This window comes from Triturus cristatus, chromosome 11 (assembly GCF_964204655.1).
Source record: "Triturus cristatus chromosome 11, aTriCri1.1, whole genome shotgun sequence".
NCBI lineage: Eukaryota > Metazoa > Chordata > Amphibia > Caudata > Salamandridae > Triturus > Triturus cristatus.
In genome coordinates, this window is record NC_140594.1 from 733,555,554 (window position 1) to 733,577,094 (window position 21,541).

General features: G+C 42.7%; 1 protein-coding gene across 5 annotated transcripts in view; it reads left to right on the forward strand.

Annotated features, from left to right (window-relative positions):
* MFF (mitochondrial fission factor) overlaps positions 1-21,541 on the forward strand; it is a 192,009-nt gene that overhangs the window by 169,520 nt on the left and 948 nt on the right. For all 5 annotated transcript variants that reach the window (XM_085634381.1, XM_085634384.1, XM_085634385.1 and 2 more), the window contains 2 exons: positions 3,320-3,382; positions 8,809-8,893. In XM_085634381.1, the coding sequence (XP_085490507.1) occupies positions 3,320-3,382; positions 8,809-8,893 (148 nt within the window). The remainder of the gene's footprint in view (positions 1-3,319; positions 3,383-8,808; positions 8,894-21,541) is intronic.

A 21,541-nucleotide genomic window follows, 5' to 3' on the forward strand; every position in this document is an offset into this window, starting at 1 on the left:
CACCTAACCTGAGGCATACCCATATCTTTTTACTAGTTTGAAATCCACCAGTAGCAGCATGAGCCTTATTCATCTCCATTTTATTCCATCAGACGTGGTTTCTTATTACACAACCCCAAACTTCAGATTCAAGGTCTTAGGAATATGCTTATTGCGCGCTACTTACAAAGCATTCATAGAATGTTCACCATAAAAAAATGTTTCTCTTCCTTCAGTACAATTACACTCACTCTTGGGACCAAAATTTGTGTAAAAAGCCCGTTTCTAAACTTCTACACTGTATTGACTCTTTTAAATCTGTTCCAACCCATATTACTGTAGTGGTCACCGCCAGCCGTGTGTTTTACATAAAATATCTGCAGACGGTTCAGATTTGCCAAGCACTTGACCAACAAATGCGACTACCGCCTTTGTGTCAAAGAAAGATTGCTCTCTTAATATTGGCAGTTGTTCAGACATATCTTTTCTGAGAACCTTATATTACCTTCCTGTTAACAAACTCTGTACAGCAAGCTTGGCCTTTTACTCATTTATCAGACCAGTATTGTCCTCACTTCCTATGTGTACAGTACCAAGAGACAATTAGGCGTTTCTTTGTTTATATGTTCTCTTTTTTTTAGCACATTATGTTTATTAAAGCAGAGCAGTACTCCAGGATCGCAGACATTAATTTGTGTAAAAATGTAAACTATATATTACCCCCATGCACCCCAATGGTTTCAAATAAACCAGTTTGTATTAAATTTTCACTTTTCTTGATAAGGCCTCCTGCTTATTGTAACTTTCTGAAGCTTTCTCTTTGCGCGGAAGGGAAATGGAGATTCTAGGAGCTAAACTTTGTCAACCCCCCAGATATATGAACTTTGTAAGAAGATTATTGTTCAATAATGCCTCATAAAATCATCCAATTCCCTATCCTATTGTAAGCTGTTTTTTTTCTCTTATCAAGAGCAAACAATGCCAAACTCAATATCCACATGTGTGCTCAGACGTCTTCCCCCTTTTCCTTGCAACCCACAGTCTTTGCACTTCTCTGCTATCATTTCTCAGCACATTCCCATAATGAAGAATCATGTAGCAGATATGGAGACATTCCAAGACAATTATACATTGACTGGTGCCACGCTGTCCTCTTTCATGTCTTTCTTCTCAGAAGTCCATGATCAACAATGAATATTCAGAATTATCAGACTAACGGTAATTTGTATTTGTTCATTTCTCTTCTGAGCCCTACCACTGTTTGTGGAGTGTTTTGACCAATAAACTGTTTTGGTTGTAGGCTTTGGATGAGACCGCCTTATAGGGCCTTCTGTGTTGTTCCCTTCAATGCCAGTCTCAATACATGTATGTACAGTTGTAAAGTGATCTATCTTTGGGGCATTGTGGACAAAGAATTCAGTGGGGTATACCCAACTATTGCCAGGTATCTCTTTATTCTGTGCTACATAGATGTTTTTACGCTTCCTTCTGCAAGCCATTGCCTGCTCTTTACTTCCCCCAAGATCAACTTAAATCTCCAAATCTCTGCCACAATTAACAAGGGCCTCTTTGATTGTATCATGGAAAGGCAAGGTTCCTCTTGAAACGTCCACTGACTTGGCTGTTCGCATCTAGACCTCAACCACTCATCTCGTGGCAGCAGGGTACTCGATCTTGAAGCCACCAACGCATTGCGTCCCACTTGAAGTGCCTGTGTGCAGTCTTGACTTCTCACCTTTTCATTCTGAAATCTAAGACTACTAATAGGAGAATCGCCTACATTGTTGGCATCCTGTTCCTCTTCTAGAAGTGATATCCCGCCCTTATTGCAGTTTCCTTGCCTACTTGAATAAAGGCTTAAGCTCTCCATGACTGCAGGCGGGCCTTTTTTTCTTTTTAGGAGAATGCCACCTTATTTGGTACTCTGGAATGGTGGAAGGGCCGGCCTTCAAATACTACTCACCCGTGAGCATTCAAAACGTCACACTGGGAGGGCTTTCATTGTGCATCATTATTTCTCTAGCTTCTTCTGTTTGTAGTGAAAGAATCTGAAACTCCATTTGTAGTGCAGGGGTGCAGGTCCTGAGCATCCATGTAGTATCTCTGCTAGCTCTGACTTCTTGGCAGTTTTTTTAAATATAAAATAACAAGCATGCTTGTCAACTTGGGCTATCCCAGGTGCAGTTCCTTCAAGTAATATATCTGCAGTTTAGGCATAGGAAAGATAAAGGCTCTTCTTCTGGGGTCATCTCTACAATGCTTAGCATGAAAGCATCCTGAAACAAATGCCCCGTTGTTGTCCTCCCTTAAACAGTGTAATTCTAAGTAACAGCTCAGTAGTTGGGATAAAGCCAACATGACAGTCGAGTTGGCAAGCTCAGAGAGGTAATTAAGTAGTGTTTGCTATGTAATTAACCACAACAATCTAATTTATTTCAAGTGTAAATACTGGGCTCCTCACAAGAAATGTAAGAGGACAAAATAAACAGGCCATGCCAAACACATTAGTGATGGGTCTTCCCAATTTCTTAAATATACTCTCAACAGAATTAATATCAAATTATATCTATATTATTTGTTTAGTAATCTTTTGTTTCACTGAAACCGGATCTTAAACCAGACGAAGCAGGGGTATTTGTTTAAAGGACCTTTTTTGGCCACTCATCTGCTGCCATTCATGAATGGCTGTTTAAATAGTAAAATAGTCGAGGATAGGGTGGCTGAATCATTTGCAATTTGAAAACTCCGAACTTTGCCCCTGTAGATGCTGACTAGTCACTGAAATTTGAAACCGTGTAGCCTTCTCCACTGTGCGGTTGCCAAGCGCTTTAACTGAACACAGTGCCCGCAGTTTATCTGTTTACACTGTAAAGAGAGCAGCAAATTGGTTAACTTCTCCAAGGTGAATTGGGAGTCGGGCCCTGGGATTTTGTGACTCTCCCTCAACATTTGTAGACGTAGAGGGTTGGATATCTTCGGAAGTAGCAGCATTGCAGCGTTTCCTTTCAGTACAGATTTTCACCTGTGTTCTTTTTTTTCTTTTAAATCAATTTGATAGAACCCTGATGAGTAGCCCTAAAAAATGTGTATCCGGGTCAAAGTCATTATGCTCTTGAAAGTGCTGTTTTGTATTGAAGCTGTTTAAAAAAGGATATCGATCACAGGGTGGGGAAGGGAATCTTTGTACAAATTATCTGAATGAGATGAATTTATATTGTATATAAGCACTATACAATATAATGCAATAGTTTCACTTTGTCCCTGTGTTGTGTTTAGTATTTCTTATTTCCTTTTTCCCTATTATGTCTTTGTGTCTCATTTCTGCAAATCCCAACCTTAGGCCAGTGTTACGTGGTGGTTCGGGTGCTGTCACTTCCTCCAACCCTCATCATGACAACACCAGGTAAACTAATTTATTTGTTGGTTGAGGTGTAAGCATGGACACTTTTACAAAGGACCAGATCTTTGTAGCTCACACGCTGCAGTGCACTCTTAACATGCTTGATTCACAAAATTGTAGTTTTTGAATTAATTTTTTCAGCTAAAAATAAACTTATATGAATAACAATGTGAATACTGCCAAACAATTAATGCAATGAGCAAGTGAACATATGTCAAGACCGCAGTTTGTGTTAAATAATAAGTAACATTTCTCCAAAATGCTTACGCTATTTTTGTAAAAGAAAAGAGTCCGGGTTTGAAACCACCAATTGTAAGGCCTATGATGAAAAAACACTTTCCTTTCTAAAAATGGCTTAAAACGTTGCTGGGTTATTGAAGTTAACTTTACACTGGCTCTGAAAAGTACTGTGTTGTTACATTGTCTTAACATTGCTTTGTTGCTTCTCATGTTCTTGTTAGAAATGAGAGGCAGTCTCTGTTAGCCACACCCTCATTGATGTCATAGAAGCCAGCTGGCTAGGTCATACATTGTTCAGGTCTACATAGCATTAAGTATAATGCCTGCCTTGTAGCTGCTCTTATTTACCAGCCTTCATGCCAGCCCTCAATCTTCTCAGCTCCATTCTTCAAGACAACCTATTCTAGGAGGGAGAGCATAGACGGGTCATCAGCACAGACAAGATTAATACATGGGTAAACAGAATAGCTATATTTGTGATGGACAAGGAACAGGGGCCTGCAGAGTCAGTATAGTGAAAAATGCAGGGAGGGTCTCTAGGGGAGGAGGGCAAATTAGGGGATGGGCTAGAGAAGGTGGCTGAAGAAATGGTTATCAAACATGCTCTGGCAGCAGAAGTGACGATAGAGAGATGGTTCATAGTGGCAAGGGCAGCCAACTGTGTTAGTCTGCAAATGAAGGGGTACAGAGAATGAACAAGATTGAGATCATGACTGACTTTAAACAGGAGATGGATAAGTGGAGGTGTTGAATGGTTTGACAGCCGATTTGAGGATGTAAAAGTGCAACTGAGATCCGGAACGTTGTAAAATTTGAAAGGTAAAAAGAGGGCTAAACAGATGCCAAAGGAGGACCAAAGGGTCCGAGGTGGAGAGCAGGAGAGCGGACAGCATTGCAGCAGTAACTATCGCTAGAAGAGCAGTATGTGGTGTCTACAGATTGTAACAAGAAATTAGACTTGCTCCTAATGGAGAAAAACAGCAGAGAATAACATTAAGAGAATTATAGCACAGAGAAAAACTAATTTTTACACTGAGTAAAGGGGGCCTGGGTGACAGAAGAAGCAAAACATAGAATGCATGTCAGAGGTGTAATCTGACAAATTGAAAATGGGTTGTATGACAGAAGCACGCATGGCTAAACCATGCGTGCCTCAACAATGAATGCGTTTTTACCACTCGTGCCTTTACCATGCATGCCTATACCACAAATTTTGTTGTAAAGGCATGATCGCTAAAGAGATATGCATGGTAAATTGCATATTCCAGCCCTGTACCCAAACGCCCAATAACCCAGCCCTGTAACCAACCCCGCCCCTGTCCTCAAAACTACCATGACCCCTCACCCTAACACTCCGTCCCTGCCCCAAAAACTATACTGACCCTCTCCGCCCTTAGCCCTAAAATTCTGCTCCCTACCTCAGCCCCCCTGCCCTGAGTCCTAAAACCGACCACTTCCTGCCCTTAAAACTACCCCATCTCCTCCACCCTGAGTCTTAAAACCCTACCCCATGCCTAAAACTACCCCAACCACAGCCCCCCCTCTGAGCCCTAAAACGTACCCCCGCCCTGCCCTTAAAACCGCCCCATTCCCCTCATCCCGCCCTGAGGCCTAAAACCCTGCCATAAACAACCCCAACCCCCCCTCCCGCCGTGAGCCTTAAAACCCTGCCCCCTTCCAAATAAACTACCCGACTCTCCCCTCCCCCCCCCCCCCCACCTTGAGCCCCAAAAATACCCCCGCCCCTAAAAATGACCCACCCAAACCCGGCCCCAGCCCCTCTTACCTGTCCTGAGTTTTCTGTCCTGACGCTTCCTGTTCCTCTTCGCCAGTCTGGAAATCTAGACCGCTGTCTGCCTGAACCATGCATAAGCAAGGCAAGCGTTGTTCCTCTTGCAGGGAAATGGCACGCGTGGCTCAGATGGCGTTGTAAAGGCTGTTTAACTTGAAATGGAGCTCTAGCACCAGGAAGGTGCTTGCAGTTTATGATGCAGCAGAGTGAGTGTAATGCTAGTTATCCTTAGTAAGGACAAAGAAAAGCTCAATGAAGTTTGTCAAAGAAACCATGCAGAAGGGTGTGGCTGGAGATGAGTAGCCCCAGTTTGCCTGCCTTATTACCACTCTCGGACTCAGTATGCGGTTTTACCTTCATTCCATATTAATTAACTGTCACAGTCAGTTCATTGTATGGTTATGTGCGACTAATTTGTGATTGCAAATATGCATGTAGCAGTCTGCATCCTTTTTTTACTCCACTTTCTCGAATGCTTTTTTCAATTGCTTGTCAATTAGTTTAATGTCACTAGATCCTGCATCTCCCTGTTCTTAGTACTCTGAAACAGTTTATGCCTGCTGCCAATGATTTTAGACAAGAGTTTGGGAACTAGATGCATTGGTTTGTACTTCTTTTACTACCGCCAATCATAATCTAATTAATTTAGTGGTTGAGATTAGTATAGCTTTGTGATCCTAAGACTTATTTGGTTTTAAAGCTATGTATTTAATCTGATCTGTGATTTCTCTACTCCGTGTTTTCACAAATGCACATTTCACTTCTAATATTTATAATCAATATAAATTGAGGCTAGCAGCCCCTGTCCCAATTAAATGAAGGATTATTATCCCACGTTCAGTTTTAGAATGCAATGTTTAATTCAATACTGTGGTCATATATGGATGCAATTAGCATTTGTTGTATACCATTGACAACATTTATTTAAAATTATCGGCCATCTGTTGTATTGCACTTAAACCGCTTATCTCTTACCGTTTGTGTGTACATAGTTATATACGCTTTTGAATTTGTTGCCATTCCGTTTTCTGTTCATTAAAAGTAGAATCGACCAGAAGCCCTACAATCAAGAATTCGTAATAATTGACTCTTCATTTTAAATTCTGAACATCCATCCAAAACTTAGACATGAGTTTATTGGCTTGTGTATTCTTCTCATGCTCTTATTTGATAAAATATGGTACTGTTTTATGAAAAGTGTGGAAAAAGCATGCATGTTGCAAACATGCGCCTGACTTTTTTTCTGGTTTTTGTGCCTTATGCAGTCCCATATCCCCTACTCAAACAGTGTACCGCCTCTAAATTACGTTTATCCTTAGTCTGACAAACACGTCATCCTTACAGTCCTCAGACACTGTCTGATAGTAGGTTACTTTGATTTCATGAGTAAATTAGTGGTAAACCAATAGGGTGCTTTTCATCTGCTTAGTATGTTTGTAATAAAGTTTACTTGTAAAATGCAGACTACATTAAAGTAGAGTTGAAATAGTTGCGCTAGTAATATGCCTGCACTACCTTGGCAATTAAAACATTTTCAATTTTAAAAGTCAATTTTATAACATGCATTCATTAATTTATCTAACTGCACCCTATTAGCCCCTTGGTACCACTTAACTTCCTTGAACCCTAAATGACAATTACTACCTCCTAATGCTACCCTACTGATCCCTAAAAAAACCTTACTTGCAACTGAAAGTTACACTTCCCTGAACCCTAAGATCTCTTACTACCTATGAACACTACCCTTCCCTTAACCCCACAAACCCCTTAAAAGAACCCATCCCTGATCCCTTAAAAAAATCCTTACTACCCTTTAATGCTACTCTTTCCTGAACACTAAAAAATCCATTACACCTTTTAGACTTCACATCTCGAACCATATAAACCCCTATTTGCCCTTTAACGTTAACCTTTCCTGATTCCTAAATACCCTTTACTATCCCTTAACACTACCTTTCCCTGAATCTTAAAACCCCTTAGTACCCCTTGAAGCTACCCTTCCCAGAACCCTTAAAACCACAGGCTATCCCTTAATGGTATCTTTTTCTGAATCCTAATATGTTGTCCTTACTAATCCATAACTCAACCCTTCCATGAACTTTAACTAAACCTTACTGCCCCTTAATGTTACACTTCGCTGAACCTTAAAAACCTTGATCACCCCTAATGTTACAACCACCTGTACAAACCCCTGATTACCCCTTAGCGTTACCCTCCTCTGAACCCGAAAATCACTTATTACCTCCTAATGCTACCTTTCCCTGAACCCCACAAACTCCTGGATGTCCGATAATACTTCCCTTCCTGAACCTAAAAAACCCTTACTTCCCTTTATCACTAGAGTATACTGAACCCTAAAAATCTCTTACTACCACTTAACACTACTCATCCCTGTACCCTACTATCCCAAACTACCACTTAATGCGACCCTTACCTGAAACTAAAAACCTTTTACTACCCTTTCACGCTACCATTCTTTGAACCCTAAAAATCCCCTTCTACCCCATAATATTACCTTTCCTTGAGCCCTAAATGCTGCTTACCACTTAACACTTCAAATGCTGGAACCATTCCAAACCCCTAGTAGCACTTAACCACTACCCTTGCCCTAAAATCCCATTACAAATCCCCTCCCCCAAGACACTGTAAATGTTTCTCAACACTTTATCAGAAGGGTACTCCATTGCCCCTTCTTCCAATACACTTACCTTTGCCCTCTGAGGCACGTTTTATATTTTTTCTTTGTAGCTACTTTTGTTTTTATCCAGTTTGTTGCAGTATGTGTGATGATTTTAGCAGTCTAAGCCCCAGTATTTTTAAGTCAAACTTCTGCTTGTTATCTCCAACGGATTTTTGGCTAGTTCCCGCACCAGAAACTGAATTATGTTTCAGTTAATGCGCAAATACTATCTTAATGATATTCTCATTCAGAGCACAGATTACATACCAGCTTGCTTTTCACGTATGGAGAGTTTCGCTTTTGGATTTACTTACATTTGCTCAGTGGTACGCCTTTTCTATGCCACTTTGTGCAATGCCAAAATAGATTCCAAACATAGAATATAGTTCTGCACCCCCTTCCTTCACTCCTCTGGTAAAGGTCGAAGTTCTGGATCAGTCCTTGCTCCACATGTCCAAGATAATTTGGCTTTGTGAATTATTGCAACTTTGCACCAAAGTGAGAAAATAAAACAAAGCAGCTCCTAAATTATCTCACCTGTTCACTTTTGGAGTTTTACTGACATGCGGTCAGCATTTTTAACAGAGAGGGATTGTGAAAGAGGCCGGTTTCTTTATAATTTTAAAAACATTGCATGATATATAACAAATAAATGTTTATGGGTTAAAAGTAGATGTTGATCATAAACTCCTTTGTGTGTTGTCTTACCTACTTTAGATATGGGCTTGCTACATTAGACTCGGCACTTGAAGGAACACCAGATGACATGACACCAGTGGATGCTGCTTCCCTAAGAAGACAGGTATTACTTTAATTGATGAAAAAATAGATAATATATTGACTTTACCCACTTTGCTCCATTTCGGTATGATTTTTACATGTTTAGATCAAATTACAATGGGCTTTTTAGGCAACGTCTTTTTTTATCACCAATGTTTTAATCCAGTTGCACTTAAGAGAAATTTTCCTTCACGATGTTGATATTTTCAAAAACGTTTTCCCCACTGATTTCACATCTTCTAAAACATGCTAATTGTTTTTATAATTTCTGCTGTTATTTTTCAATGTATTTTTCACTTGCTGGCTTGTGAAATTTAAGATTAGATTCCAACCATAGTCAAATGCAATCTGTGGCAGACTCTTAGATACATGTGGTGTCTTTGGTCTAGCCATGTAACCAAGGCGTGTTCTGTATGCAGTTAGATGCACTCACAAACCCTGAATGAAATGAAGACCAAATTCTTGGCCACAGATTACAAGTACCATGGATGTTTGTTACACTCAAAGTTGTAAAGGGATTATAAGAGGGGCACATCTCTCTTGACTCTTCCTCTCACCCTATATGCATAAGGAGGAGAGCTAAAAGCAGGATTTCCTAGAGTCTGAGTCTGTGTCTTCTTCAGAGAGATTATTGGTTAAAACGCTTGTTTGCATTACCAGTAGTCATGCAGATACCTGAAAATTTCACCCTGCTCCTATAGAACTGCAGATTTTGAGGTGCACCCTACTTCATGGAGTCTGTCTCCAGCGTAAAAGCTAAGTCAAACATGCTTCACTTGAAATATGTATGTGCCTGGTGCTGGTATGCATTTTCCTTTGAACATCTGCCCCTCTTGTCATTATGCGCACCCGTCTCCTGAGATGGTTTATTCACACATTTTGGAAATTTATTGAGATATTGACCCTACATGTTTTGGATCAGCACAGCGAGCATTGGTCATGGATCCGTGTCTAGAATGTTTTTCTTTGTGCATTCATGGATGTCTGTGTGTGTGTGTAGAGATATATATATATATATATATATATATATATATTGCTATTTATTACCTATATATTTAGGACCGCTGTTCAATAGGAAAAGCACTTTGTGTCGCTAATAATTTTGGTGCGGTTTGACGAATCTCCACGAACCTTACAAAAAGGTGCAACTGTTTGACTAGTTTGTATATGGAAAGTTTCGGGATGGTCAGGCAAGCAGGGCCCAAGGAAAACAAGCATTGGCATAGCCAATAGGACTCGCTTTTGGGACCTTATAAGTATTTAGTTATGCAACTGTTGCATGGCTAAACACTTATAAGGTCCCAAGGGCGAGACCTATTGGCTATGCCAATGCTTGTTTAAAGTTTCAACAGGGACAAAATACATTTCCAAATAAAGAAAAGTCCCTGAACGCTGAGGGACTTTACTCAATGTTGTTAATACAGGAGGCTTTCGTTTCCTTCCGGGCACCGGCTTCATATTATTTATAGAATTTCTACAAAAGCACAGCCGGCTTCATATGTTAAATAAAGTCACTACAGAAATGCAGATGGTGTTTCATTCAATACATTAATGTGCTGTGGGGAAAAGGGCAAAACATTAGAACACGAAAATTTGTAAACTAACAACCAGACTGGAAACATCGTGCCCCAGTTGGAAGAGGGCGCCACTGCTATTGGGCGATATCAAGGGCCAATTACCGGACAACAATTGTGAGCAAGGACGCGACCCTGTGTTCTTATTAGCGGCTCTCTGTCCCCGGCGGCATGTAGAACATTCTATTATCCTCTGAGGGTCAGTGATGGCAAGAAGGTCGGAATTGGGTGACCACCAACCAGGGGGGCACATTCTGGGCAGTGACTGTAAAAACTGAGGACTAAGGGTGAAAATTAAAGACAGAAATTCAGGCGAAATGGTCACTTTTAGAGACACATCTAAGTATGTCAAGAAGGGATATAAAAGTACGTTAATAGACGGCGGACACGAATACATGTTAAAGTACATGTGCGTTCTTTGGTTTGTATACTAGTGTGAGTTTTGTACAAACATCCATATGTTACTGCATTTGTGTAAAGCTATAAATCCTTGCAAACATATTGACACTAAGCTGATATAAGGGACCATTTGTCACACAATTATGTCCCTTTAACGTGAACAAGACTCACTTAAATGATTAATACTAAATTGTTCAAAATATGTACAGTATGCAGCTAGTTTGTTCATACCCATGAATGTGTGCATCCATCCACCAAAGCATCAATTCGCTCATCCTTCCATGCACCTACCCAGACCCATCCATCCTTCCACTCAACCATCAGATTTTTTCCATCAATCAATCCATCTACGGGCCCATCCATAAGTGTTTCAATCAATCAATCCCATCCATCTGTCTATCCACCCATCCCAAACCAAAAAAAGATCAAAATAATAGACCATGCTCAACATAAATGAAAGCTTGCTGCGAGTGTGAAATACTCAGTGCCATTTACATGAGAGGAAAACAATTAAAAAGGAAAATAAAATGGAAAACCATTACAATAAAAGAAGGAAGAGAGCAGAGCAGGAAACTGAATCGAGCATTTCAAATCCCGTTTGGCTGAAGACAATGTCTCAAGTCTTTTGTCCATTACCCTATGCATTATATAACTATTTAGATTGAATACCCTAACTGTATGTGACACTGCTCCAACTAGAAGTAATAGGTATATTTTAATATATATTTTATGGTGTAATGTATTTAGCTCAATTTAGTATATTGTTATGGTTTTAATTAACTAAACAATAAAACGTATTCTGATTCTGTTTGGCTGAAGACGTTTCTGTTCCCTTCGGTGTCTATCAACAGGAAGGGTGAGGGTTTTACTTTGTCACAATGAATTGGGCAAAGGTGGGTGCCTTGTCCATTTTCCTCAAGGGCGAAGTTCTCGACTTCCCATGTCTACCCAGCATAATAAAATCTTCTACCAGCCCGAGACAAAGTATGACATAAATGTTTTAGGAGGTGTAAACGTGAAGGCATGTTTGTTAGAATTTGAATTGTGTTGTTTGGAGTTAGGTATGCTTACACGTATTGTAGAGACGCTTTCATTGTGTGGATGCATGTGCACCTGGTTGTAGGCGCGGCTGGGTGAATGGCTGTGTGAGGGAGAATATTGACTATTACTTACATGGCAATGTTAATCTGGTGTAAGGCAAACTGCACAAAGAGAAAACATAGCTTACTTGCAGTGGTAGTCTCACATAAAAACAATTAAAGAAGTCCCTATAAGCGGTAACCAGACACTCCAGAGGTGCTCATGAACTTGGTTGCTGCTGAATCATCATACAAGGCCAGGCGAGACTGCTGCACAGGCCTGCTAATTCCCTGAGTGCCAAACTGAGAACTGGCAGAAGGCCTCTTATTGTCTGTGTGATTTTAGCGGTATACAACACAAGCCGGCCCGAGGATGTTGGTTCCCTTTACTTTTGCACCAGATAAAATTATACAAGGTGATATTCACTGATATAGTTTTTAAGGAACGATTTAAGTGATTTGCCCAGAATTATAGGATGTTGAGCTGATGCCGTACTCGCACGTCTCCGATTTATATACTGAAGAGACTCCAGAGAAGACACTCCAGATATCCAGGGTGTTTGAGCCATCACGTGACTCAGAGTGCCCGACTCTGGGAAGTGGATTAGGGCTGAAATTACAGACAAATGCTGACTTTCCATAGAGGCGGACCATGGAGGCTTCGCAGCGGGCTTCGGACACGAACCTCCGGTGGCTCTTGTAAAGTACGTGCAAGAGTCAAACAAACAACAAGCGGGCGAAAGTGATCGCGATCAAACATCAAAGCGGCCATGCGGCTGCGAAAGTGAAAGTAATCACGGTCAAGCGCGGCGCGCGCGCCCACGCACTGTAGCGCTAGGCTGGCCTGGTAGCACTTTTTGGAGCCCTCTCAAAAAGTCTCGCCAGACCAGGGCAAGCGCTGGGTCAGGCGAGACCTAAAAAGGGGGTCCTAAAACACAAAATCTCCATGCATTTTATACTCCTTTTAGAGGAGATACAGCAAAAACGTCTGTATGGAATTACATCGGATTTGTCAGGAAGCCTGATTTTGGTCCGGAGATTGTGCTTTTTGGTGATTTGCTGTGAATCCGTTCAGTAGATTTTGAGAAATTTTGGTTAAAAAAGGATTGTATATCTGGAAGGTTGGGTCCGCAAGAGTCTTGAGAGACTGGGCCCTTGGAGGTGGCATTGGTGCAAAGAACTGAAGAAAATCCATTCACCGACCTTCAGCGCTTGGTTTTCCCGCCGCAACAATGCTGTGTGATTGAATAACCAACACATTACCATAGTGCAGTGAAAGTCTCGACACAGAGCCTGTCGTGTGGCTAAAAGATCTCCGCAGCCCAAGTACCGAGCACAAATATATTCGCAAAATTAAGTTGGCTAAAATATTTGCAGAAAATGAAAAAATGGCAAATCATAAGAAACAAACACCACTACCAACAATGGAATTAACAGCAAAGGATTCTACGGAATTTGTAGTACTAATGGAACTCAATCAAAACCCAGATTTTGCAAGCCTGGGATTGGGGGCACACTGTACTCCACTTGCAGCAGGAACAAGTGGCAAGGAACCCAAATCCAAATTTTATCCCCAACTACCGCATGGGAATAAAATCGATATGTTCCATGAAGCAGTTATAAGAGAGCTTTACCAACTAAAATGGATGAAAAAATCAGATAATTTGACAAAACAAGAACGAAAAGCATTAAAAAATTGAAAAAATGCGAAGAAATCGAAATAAAGATGGCTGACATCAGTGGGAACATCATTATTATGGACAACGAAGCATATATAGTGGAAGCACATTCCCAACTAAGAAATAAAGAATACCCGCTCCCGCGCTTCGTTATTATTTAGCCCCCGGGTGGGCCAAGTCCCGGGGGCATGGTCAAATGTAATTGCGGGGGCCCAGGGGGCCCCCGCAGCCCTGGGGACCGTCACCCCCTGGGGCTTTTCTTAAATATTTGCGGGGGGCTCACAGCCCCCGGCAGCCCCGGGGACTGCCACCCCGGGGCTTGTTTTTTGAATGTTTGGGGGGGGCCTCCAAGGCCCACCAAGCCCCGGGGACCGCCACCCCCAAGCCCTGGGGACTGCCACCCCCGGGGCTTTTATCTAATATTTGCTGGGGGCACATGGCAACCCCGCAGCCCTGGGGACCGCCACCCCCGGGGCTTGTTTTCTTTAAATAAAAGATAACCCTGTGTGGGGGGACTCGAGGCCCCCCACACACCCCGGGGACCGCCACCTCCCCGGGGCACTAAAATGCAAATTTGGGGGTCCGTTACGGACCCCCGGGGACCACCACCTCCAAGGGGCTTCACACACGTGATGGGGGGCGCGACCCCCCTCCTGGAGCCTGTGATGGCCCTAGGGACCGCCACTCGCCATGGCCGGCTCCTGCAGTGTCCCAGGTTGCTCACCCCCGGGACACTGCTGTTTGCTATGGCAGAGCAGGAGCCCCTTTTTACACCTCTCTGCAGTGCAGCTCTGTGGCGCTTTCTGGAGGTACCTGGTGGGCTAGTTGGACCCCAGGGACCCTCAGGATTCAAGGGGACTTAATCCCCCAACTTAAAACGTGCCACGGGGCGCGTTTGCACAGTGATGAAGGGAGGGGGCGGGGCCTGAGGTGACCTGTGTGCACCCACGCCCTATGGCGCGTTTTAAGTTGGGAATTAATTCCCCTTCAATCCCGAGGGCCCCTGGGGGCCAACTAGCCCACCAGGTACCTTCAGTAAGCGCCGCTGTGTTGCAGAGCGGTGGTCCAGGCCACGCCCCTTTTTACACCTCTCTGCAATGCAGCTCTGTGGCGCTTACTGGAGGTACCTGGTGGGCTAGTTGGACCCCAGGGACCCTCAGGATTCAAGGGGATTTAATCCCCCAACTTACGACGTGCCAGTGGGCGCGTTTGCAGAGTGGTGGAGAAAGGGGCATGGCCTTTGTCTACCTCTCACCAATCCCACTGCGTTGGGCTTACTGGAGGTAAAAGATAGGCTAGTTGGCCCCTAAAGGACCCCCAGCAGTGAAGGGGATTTAAATCCCCATCCAAGAGTGCGCCAGGGAGCGCGTTTGTAGAGTGGTGGGCAAATTGGGCGTGGCCTGGTACGAGTACTTAACAGTGCTGCTGTGTGGGACAGACTGGAGGTAATAGTTTGCGAAGTTGGCCCCCAAGGATGTCGTTGGGGGCCAACTACCCGTCTTGTTACCTCCAGTAAGTCCCACACTGTGGGATTGCTAAGACGTCTTCGGAGGCCATGGCCTTTCTCTACCACTCTGCATATGTGCCTCGTGGCAGACTTCGGGATGGGAGATGAAGTCCAATTTAGTCCTGAGGGAGTTTTGGGGCTGAGAATCCCTCCTGGTACCTCGTGTAAGTCCTACGCAGCAAAATTCTTAAGCGTTGGACGCCCATCACCCTTTCTCCACCACTCTGCAAACACGACTACTAGTTAAAGTAGCATATTTCTGCACCTCAGATTTAGAGGTAGTTTTAATCCCCCTGCCCTATTATGTTCTAGGGCCTTACAGAGGAGGTCATGCTAATCACAGGGGTACTCCAACGCATAGTGTTCCCTAGTGTATGTAGGTGTTTTCACTGTATTCCAAGTGACTTTTAGCATAGCACTGGCTCTAGGCCTGGTTAGTCAAGAGTCAGTTACCACCAGTACCCGTCTGCAAAAAGTTGTGGGCACAGGTTGATTTTGCAACAAGGCCTCTTTCTGCTCCTCTGTTGGTTCTTTCTGCACGTCTTGCTTCTTCCTGCACTTTTCTTCCTCTTTGTGGACTTCTGTTGCTTCTTTCTGCATTTCTTTTGATTCTTTCTGTGCGTTTCTTCTTCTTTCTTCACATGTCCTACCTCTGTAGGCATAGTTAGAAACTAGCGTTTAAAAAACCTTTGAAATTCACTGAAAAAAACATAGGTTTCAGGCACGTTATAGTTAGAAATTCGCATTTGAAAAACCTTTGAAATTCACTGAAAAATCCATAGGTTTTAGGGAAAGTTATAGTTAGTTGGACATTTCACTCGTACAAAATCAGAGAAATTCCCCCGTTATATTTAGTTCAGCTAACTATAACTCGCGCCTCAGCAATGCACTGCTGATGACGTCACATATGACATCACTCATGACATGGTCAGTGACATCACTGATGACATCTCAAATGTGAAGCTGCTTCAGGTGTGGTGTTATGCGAGTGCAGCATGGGAGGTTGAAAGTGATTCTGGCTGCCGAATTCTGAAATGGTCTGCAGCCTTCTTGAGAATTGATCCCAGCATAGATAGTGTTCTCATAGTCCAGCTGTTTGTGAAAAGAGCATGTGTGATTTTTTTTCAGATGCTGATTGGAATCCATTTGAAAGATTTCCTCAGCATCATTAGGGTATGGAAGCATGAGGTGTTGATGACATTGACTTAGGTGGTCATGTACATTTTGCTGTTGATGACGATCCTGAGGTTTTTGGCATCAAGGATGGTTTTGATCCTCACTGTTGGCCACTAGACAGAGTCGCAACTTCAGACAGTACACCACATAAGAGTTACAATTCTCTATAGCTCGTGTCTCCAGGGCTTAACCTATTACCTTGCTATCAACCCACACATGTGCTGTCAGTGCCTCTATGCTGTGTATGACCAATGTCATCAGTTATGTAATTTGAGATCTCATCAGTGATGCTAACATGTAATTAGTGGTGTAATATGTGAGGTTGTTAAGCTATAATGTCACGTTATCCATTGCATTGTTCAGTGAATGTCTAGGATTTTTTAGGTAGGACTTTGGCTGTGGCCTTAAGTGCTTTCTCAACTTGTGCTCATTTCATCTTCTTTTCAAACTACCATTTTTTATGCAATGCTTCTTTTATCTTGCTCGGTTGGTTTCGATTTCGTTTCATGCTTCAATACAATACCTTTGTAGTGTTTATGAATATATTCATTACTTTTCTGCTCTCCACCATCCTTGTTATTTACCTTGTTGTCTGCCTGTTTCCATACTATGCTCTCCTTCCTGATTGATCTAATCACTTGTTGGCACTGTAATATTTTGTAAAGTTTTTTTCTGCCTGCTCTTAACCAGTGTTACAAACATCCGGTACGGCTTTCTAATCTTGTTTCCTGAACCTTCATGCTGCTTCACCTGGGTTTTTGGTTCTATGGTTTTACTTAAATATTCAAATGCTTTAAAAAAGTGATCTCTAAAAAAACAAGTAAATGGAAGAGAATATAAAACTTCCCAGCTAACGTAAAGGAACATTTTACATTCTACTAAGGACTCGAAGTCAAGGAGTATTCTTACTCTTTTTGCTCTTTATTTAATAGTAGGTCTCAATTTTAACAAAACGCTACATTTTCCAGGATGCTCTGATTAAAAAAACACAACAAAAGGCATTACATAACCCTTCTCAACTATACTCTGGTCCTCTTTCTTCATGCAAACTCAACTTCCACTTTCCTCTTGAACTCATTCCTCCTTTTGAACTATAACTACAAAGAATAACATTCCATTTTACTTATCCATTGTCCTAGTCAAATTTTACATCACAGTGCAGCAGCAGCAGTTTTGGCACCTGCATTCATTCTGGAATAAAAGTTCATACAGAACCAAACCATTATCTTTTGAATTAGATATGACCATCTTTCTTGCTCGAATCTTCTTAGGGTTCGATCATCCAATATATATATGCCCTGTACATATTTGCTGGGTGGGATAATCCTTTCCTCTGTGACCTTAATAGAATCGAATACTTTCCATTACGTTAACTAGGAAATGTTATATTCTGTGTCCGAATCAGAGACAATGATTATGCTAGTTTAAAGTTTACTTACTACCAATGAAGCCACCTTTTTTACTGGCTTGAAACTAAATGCTTAAAAATAGAATCCGATGACCAGTCTGTCCTTTTAGTGATATCCTCCAATCGGGCTCCCAAGGAGAATGTCTTGGATGTTTAAGTTTCTACAGCTGTCTACACCTACTTTTTGCATCACTCATTTGACTCATATTGCTTTGGCTAGGGAAGATACAGGTTTGAAAGGCTTTTTAATGGCTATAAGTAACTGACTTACTCCTGGTGGTCTGAATTCCTTTATCATAGCTTCATGTGCACTAATGCATCTAACTTCACAGTTGTGAAGACTGAGTGATTTCTGGATAATAAATCATTCTAATATTTGATTTCATTCCTCTGGAGACCGAGATTCCATGCAGAGTAAACATCATGCCTGAAACCTGATACTGTTTTGCATGTTATTAAACAAAGAACCATATCCAGCATACCTGACAGCACCGCCCTGGACAGATGTAAGTGTACTGAGGTATAGGTGGGTATTGACAATCTCATCCGCCTCAATAGTCTGCAGACCAAGGAGTGTTAGCCAACAGCCGCTCCATCCATGCACACATGGCCTGCTGATATGTCTGGTCTAAAAGTATTTACTGATACGCAAGATTGTCTTTCTCTGACTGCCTGGATTAGGAAGTTTGTGTTATAGACTAGGTTGTCTTGACGGGATCCAAACCCCATTCCATACACCAACATGGCCATAGTCTCCAAGCCGATTTACATCTTTTTCCCTTGTTGTCGACCAAGTTCTCTTGATGAGACTTTTAGGCTGGTCAGAAAGCTCCAGGTGTGTCCACCCTCCCCTGTAATCCTCAATTCCATAACTCTGAGCGATCCCTACATAACCAGGCGATGTTGTTCTCCTTGTGGACTTAAACTTTTCTGAAGGCCGGGTACACAAATTGATGAATCCCAGGAAAGTTTCATCAGAACTGGGAACCATATTTGTGACTTCCAGGTCGGGGTAAACAGTATCAGATCTGCATTTTGCCTTGTGCTGGCCAAATTGCAATCACTGTGAAGAGAGTGGTAGGGGGGCATAGTTGATTTCCAGAGACTATAGCTGAAGAAAGGCACTTTACTGCTACTTTTGAATCTGGTCTCCAGCTGTAATATCTCTCAATCTGATGGTCTAAAACTCTAATCTGACTTCAAGAAGGTCCGAGTGATAAAGACCCTGGATCTCCATGAGTGTCCAAAAAGCTCCAGTGTAGAAACGTCTGGGAGCTGATGAGATTGCCAATCTGCTGTTGTGTTGTGGTGTCCCAGCAGGTATTGTGCTGTCACCACCACTTGGCTGTATAGGCAGCTATGTCAGAAGTTCTTTGACATCTTCACGAGTAGTCATGACCGGATTCCTCCTAGGTGATATATGTATGTTACTACTGAGATATTGTCCATATTGAGGAGAACACACACCACATTTTACTCTTCCCTTTGTCCTATATTTGACAGCAGAGTATCCTGCCAGAAGTTTCAGGTGGTTGATATGTAAACATAGTTAGTCTTCTTACCATCCGTGATGGCTGCTCAGGATCTATAAAAAGTGGGGCAGCGGGGGGCCAGAGGGGGACACGAAAATTAGCACAGTCAAAAAGTGCTGGGATTGGTCTGAGTGGCCTGGTTTGCCACTCGGACAGTGCCTGGGAGCCTGTGGCTTTTCTCCAGTCGGCTGTTCAACACAGTCGGGTGGAGAAATGCTAAGTGTGCATGATGGTTTGGCCGGCTAAACCATCATGCGTATTTAGTAGTGCCCATCACTCCTCCTCCCAACTGCATAACCCCGGCCTGCCTTATGACGCGCTTGCAGGTAAGAAGACTTAAAAAATGATAATAAAATTGTTTTATTATCATTTTATTTTTAATTTGTTTAAATCTGCTGCCACCTAGTGGGCGATGCTCCTCCGCCATAACAGACGACCTGCCCCTGCTTACCATTTTCCTACTGTAGACAAATCTCCGCATCCGGATTCTCAGCAAGACTTGGTAGCATCTGACTCTATGATCAGGTCTAGCGTGGAACTGAAGATTGCTCTACTGTTGCAAGCTTGCATATGTTGGAGCCTCCAGTGAATTTCTTCCCTGGCATCTTCTGTGAGGTCCATAGAACCCTCTTCTCAGATGAGCAGCCTAAATTTGTTGCATTGCCCAATCAGTGCAGTGGTCCTGGAAACATGACCTGGATGGATGAGGCTAAGAGCCCCACAAACCTGTCCGGCTGTCACAGAGCTATTTTGAGCCTGATGAGGGCTTGTCCCAATTCTTTCCTGATGTTTCTAATTTTTGATGTTGGTAATTTGATTGTCTGTGATCGAGTCCACTACGAACCCCAGGACATGAATCAATTGTGTCGGGATGAGCCCTGACTTCTCCCTGATGATCATGAAGTCTAGGTGCTGTAGCAGCGTGAGAGTCATGCGTTAATTTCTGACAAAACAGAATGTCTTTGAGGCATATTATCAATCTTGCACCTCGTGAGTGGAGAAATTCCACTGCCCGACTCAGGACCTTTGTGAAGCACTCCTCTATATACCGTCTATCCATCCCTGGCTACAGAATAGGCCTCCAATACGTGAGTGATCCTGCTATTTACTACAACGGTGTGCCTTGCCTCTTTAAGAACCTTGCATTGGAAACCGGTGAGCTGTCTTTGCTCATTCCTTTGCTAGCCTCTCCATAAACCTTTTAGTTGAAAGTTTTCTTTATAGAGGACTGGCTCATGTCCAGGCAATTGAAGGTAAACATGTACTGCCTTAGTTCCTTCAGAATTGAATCACCACTGGACTTCCTTCGGCTACCAGACTTGCTTTGACTTAGCATTTTTGCCCAGCTTAAGGTCAACCTTGATGAGAAGTGATCCGTGCCCCTCTATTGAAATAGTGCAGTTTATGTTCCCTAGAAATATCACCGCTCATTATGCCCATCCAACAGGATCTCAGGAGAGATGAGGGACCTGGTTCTCTCGCCTCCTCTGCCTTGTCAAGAATTGTTGTCAAAGGACCTGTTAGAGACAGTAATTTAACCTGACAAGCCAGAGGGGACCTCTCAGTGCCCCTTTTTGGATTCCTAAGAAAATTTGCTAGGAATGTGGCCATTTTTCTGTCAAATTTATGTGCCTCACCCACTTTCCCCTCCAACGTTGCTTGGAAGATTCCTCTGTCTCTACCCGGGCCTCCTGCTGATCCAGCTGTTTTCTGAGACAACTGTCCAAGTTTTGTGCTACTATCTATGGTGCGTTCCAAGCTGAGCATATGGAGTGCTAGATATCTTTTGCATCCAACATATCACCTGGTGTTGTCAGTTGTTAATCCTGCTCTTCGCACTCCTGCCTTTTTGGGTCAGAAGATGGATGCCACGGTCTGCCTACATCAAAGGCATCATCTAAATCCCCATGAGAAACGGGGTTGTCTCTAGCATCTTCTGGGGAATGTATTGTTGCAAGCTTGGAATCATTGGTGACCTCTGTAGAGGCTACAGTAGATAGATCCAACTGCAAGCCCTTTACCCTTGTTCGTGCTCTTGGACCATTCGAGGAAGACATTTTTTAGCTTCATCTCCCTTGGGTTCCTCCCTTTTCTGTTTGAGATTGCCATTGGTGGGAATCTGGCCTTCTGGGTATCGGGGTTCAGCACATCTGAAAGAGAGCAGCGAAGAAAGAGGACTAGAGGATACTCTGGAAGCGTTATGTATATGGTTATTGACTGCCATGGTTGTGTGTTGTTGTGTTTTGTTAAAATTGGGGCTGCTACTAAAGGGAAGAAAGAATCTGCATTATCCTCGCCTTGGGTCCTGACAGAGAA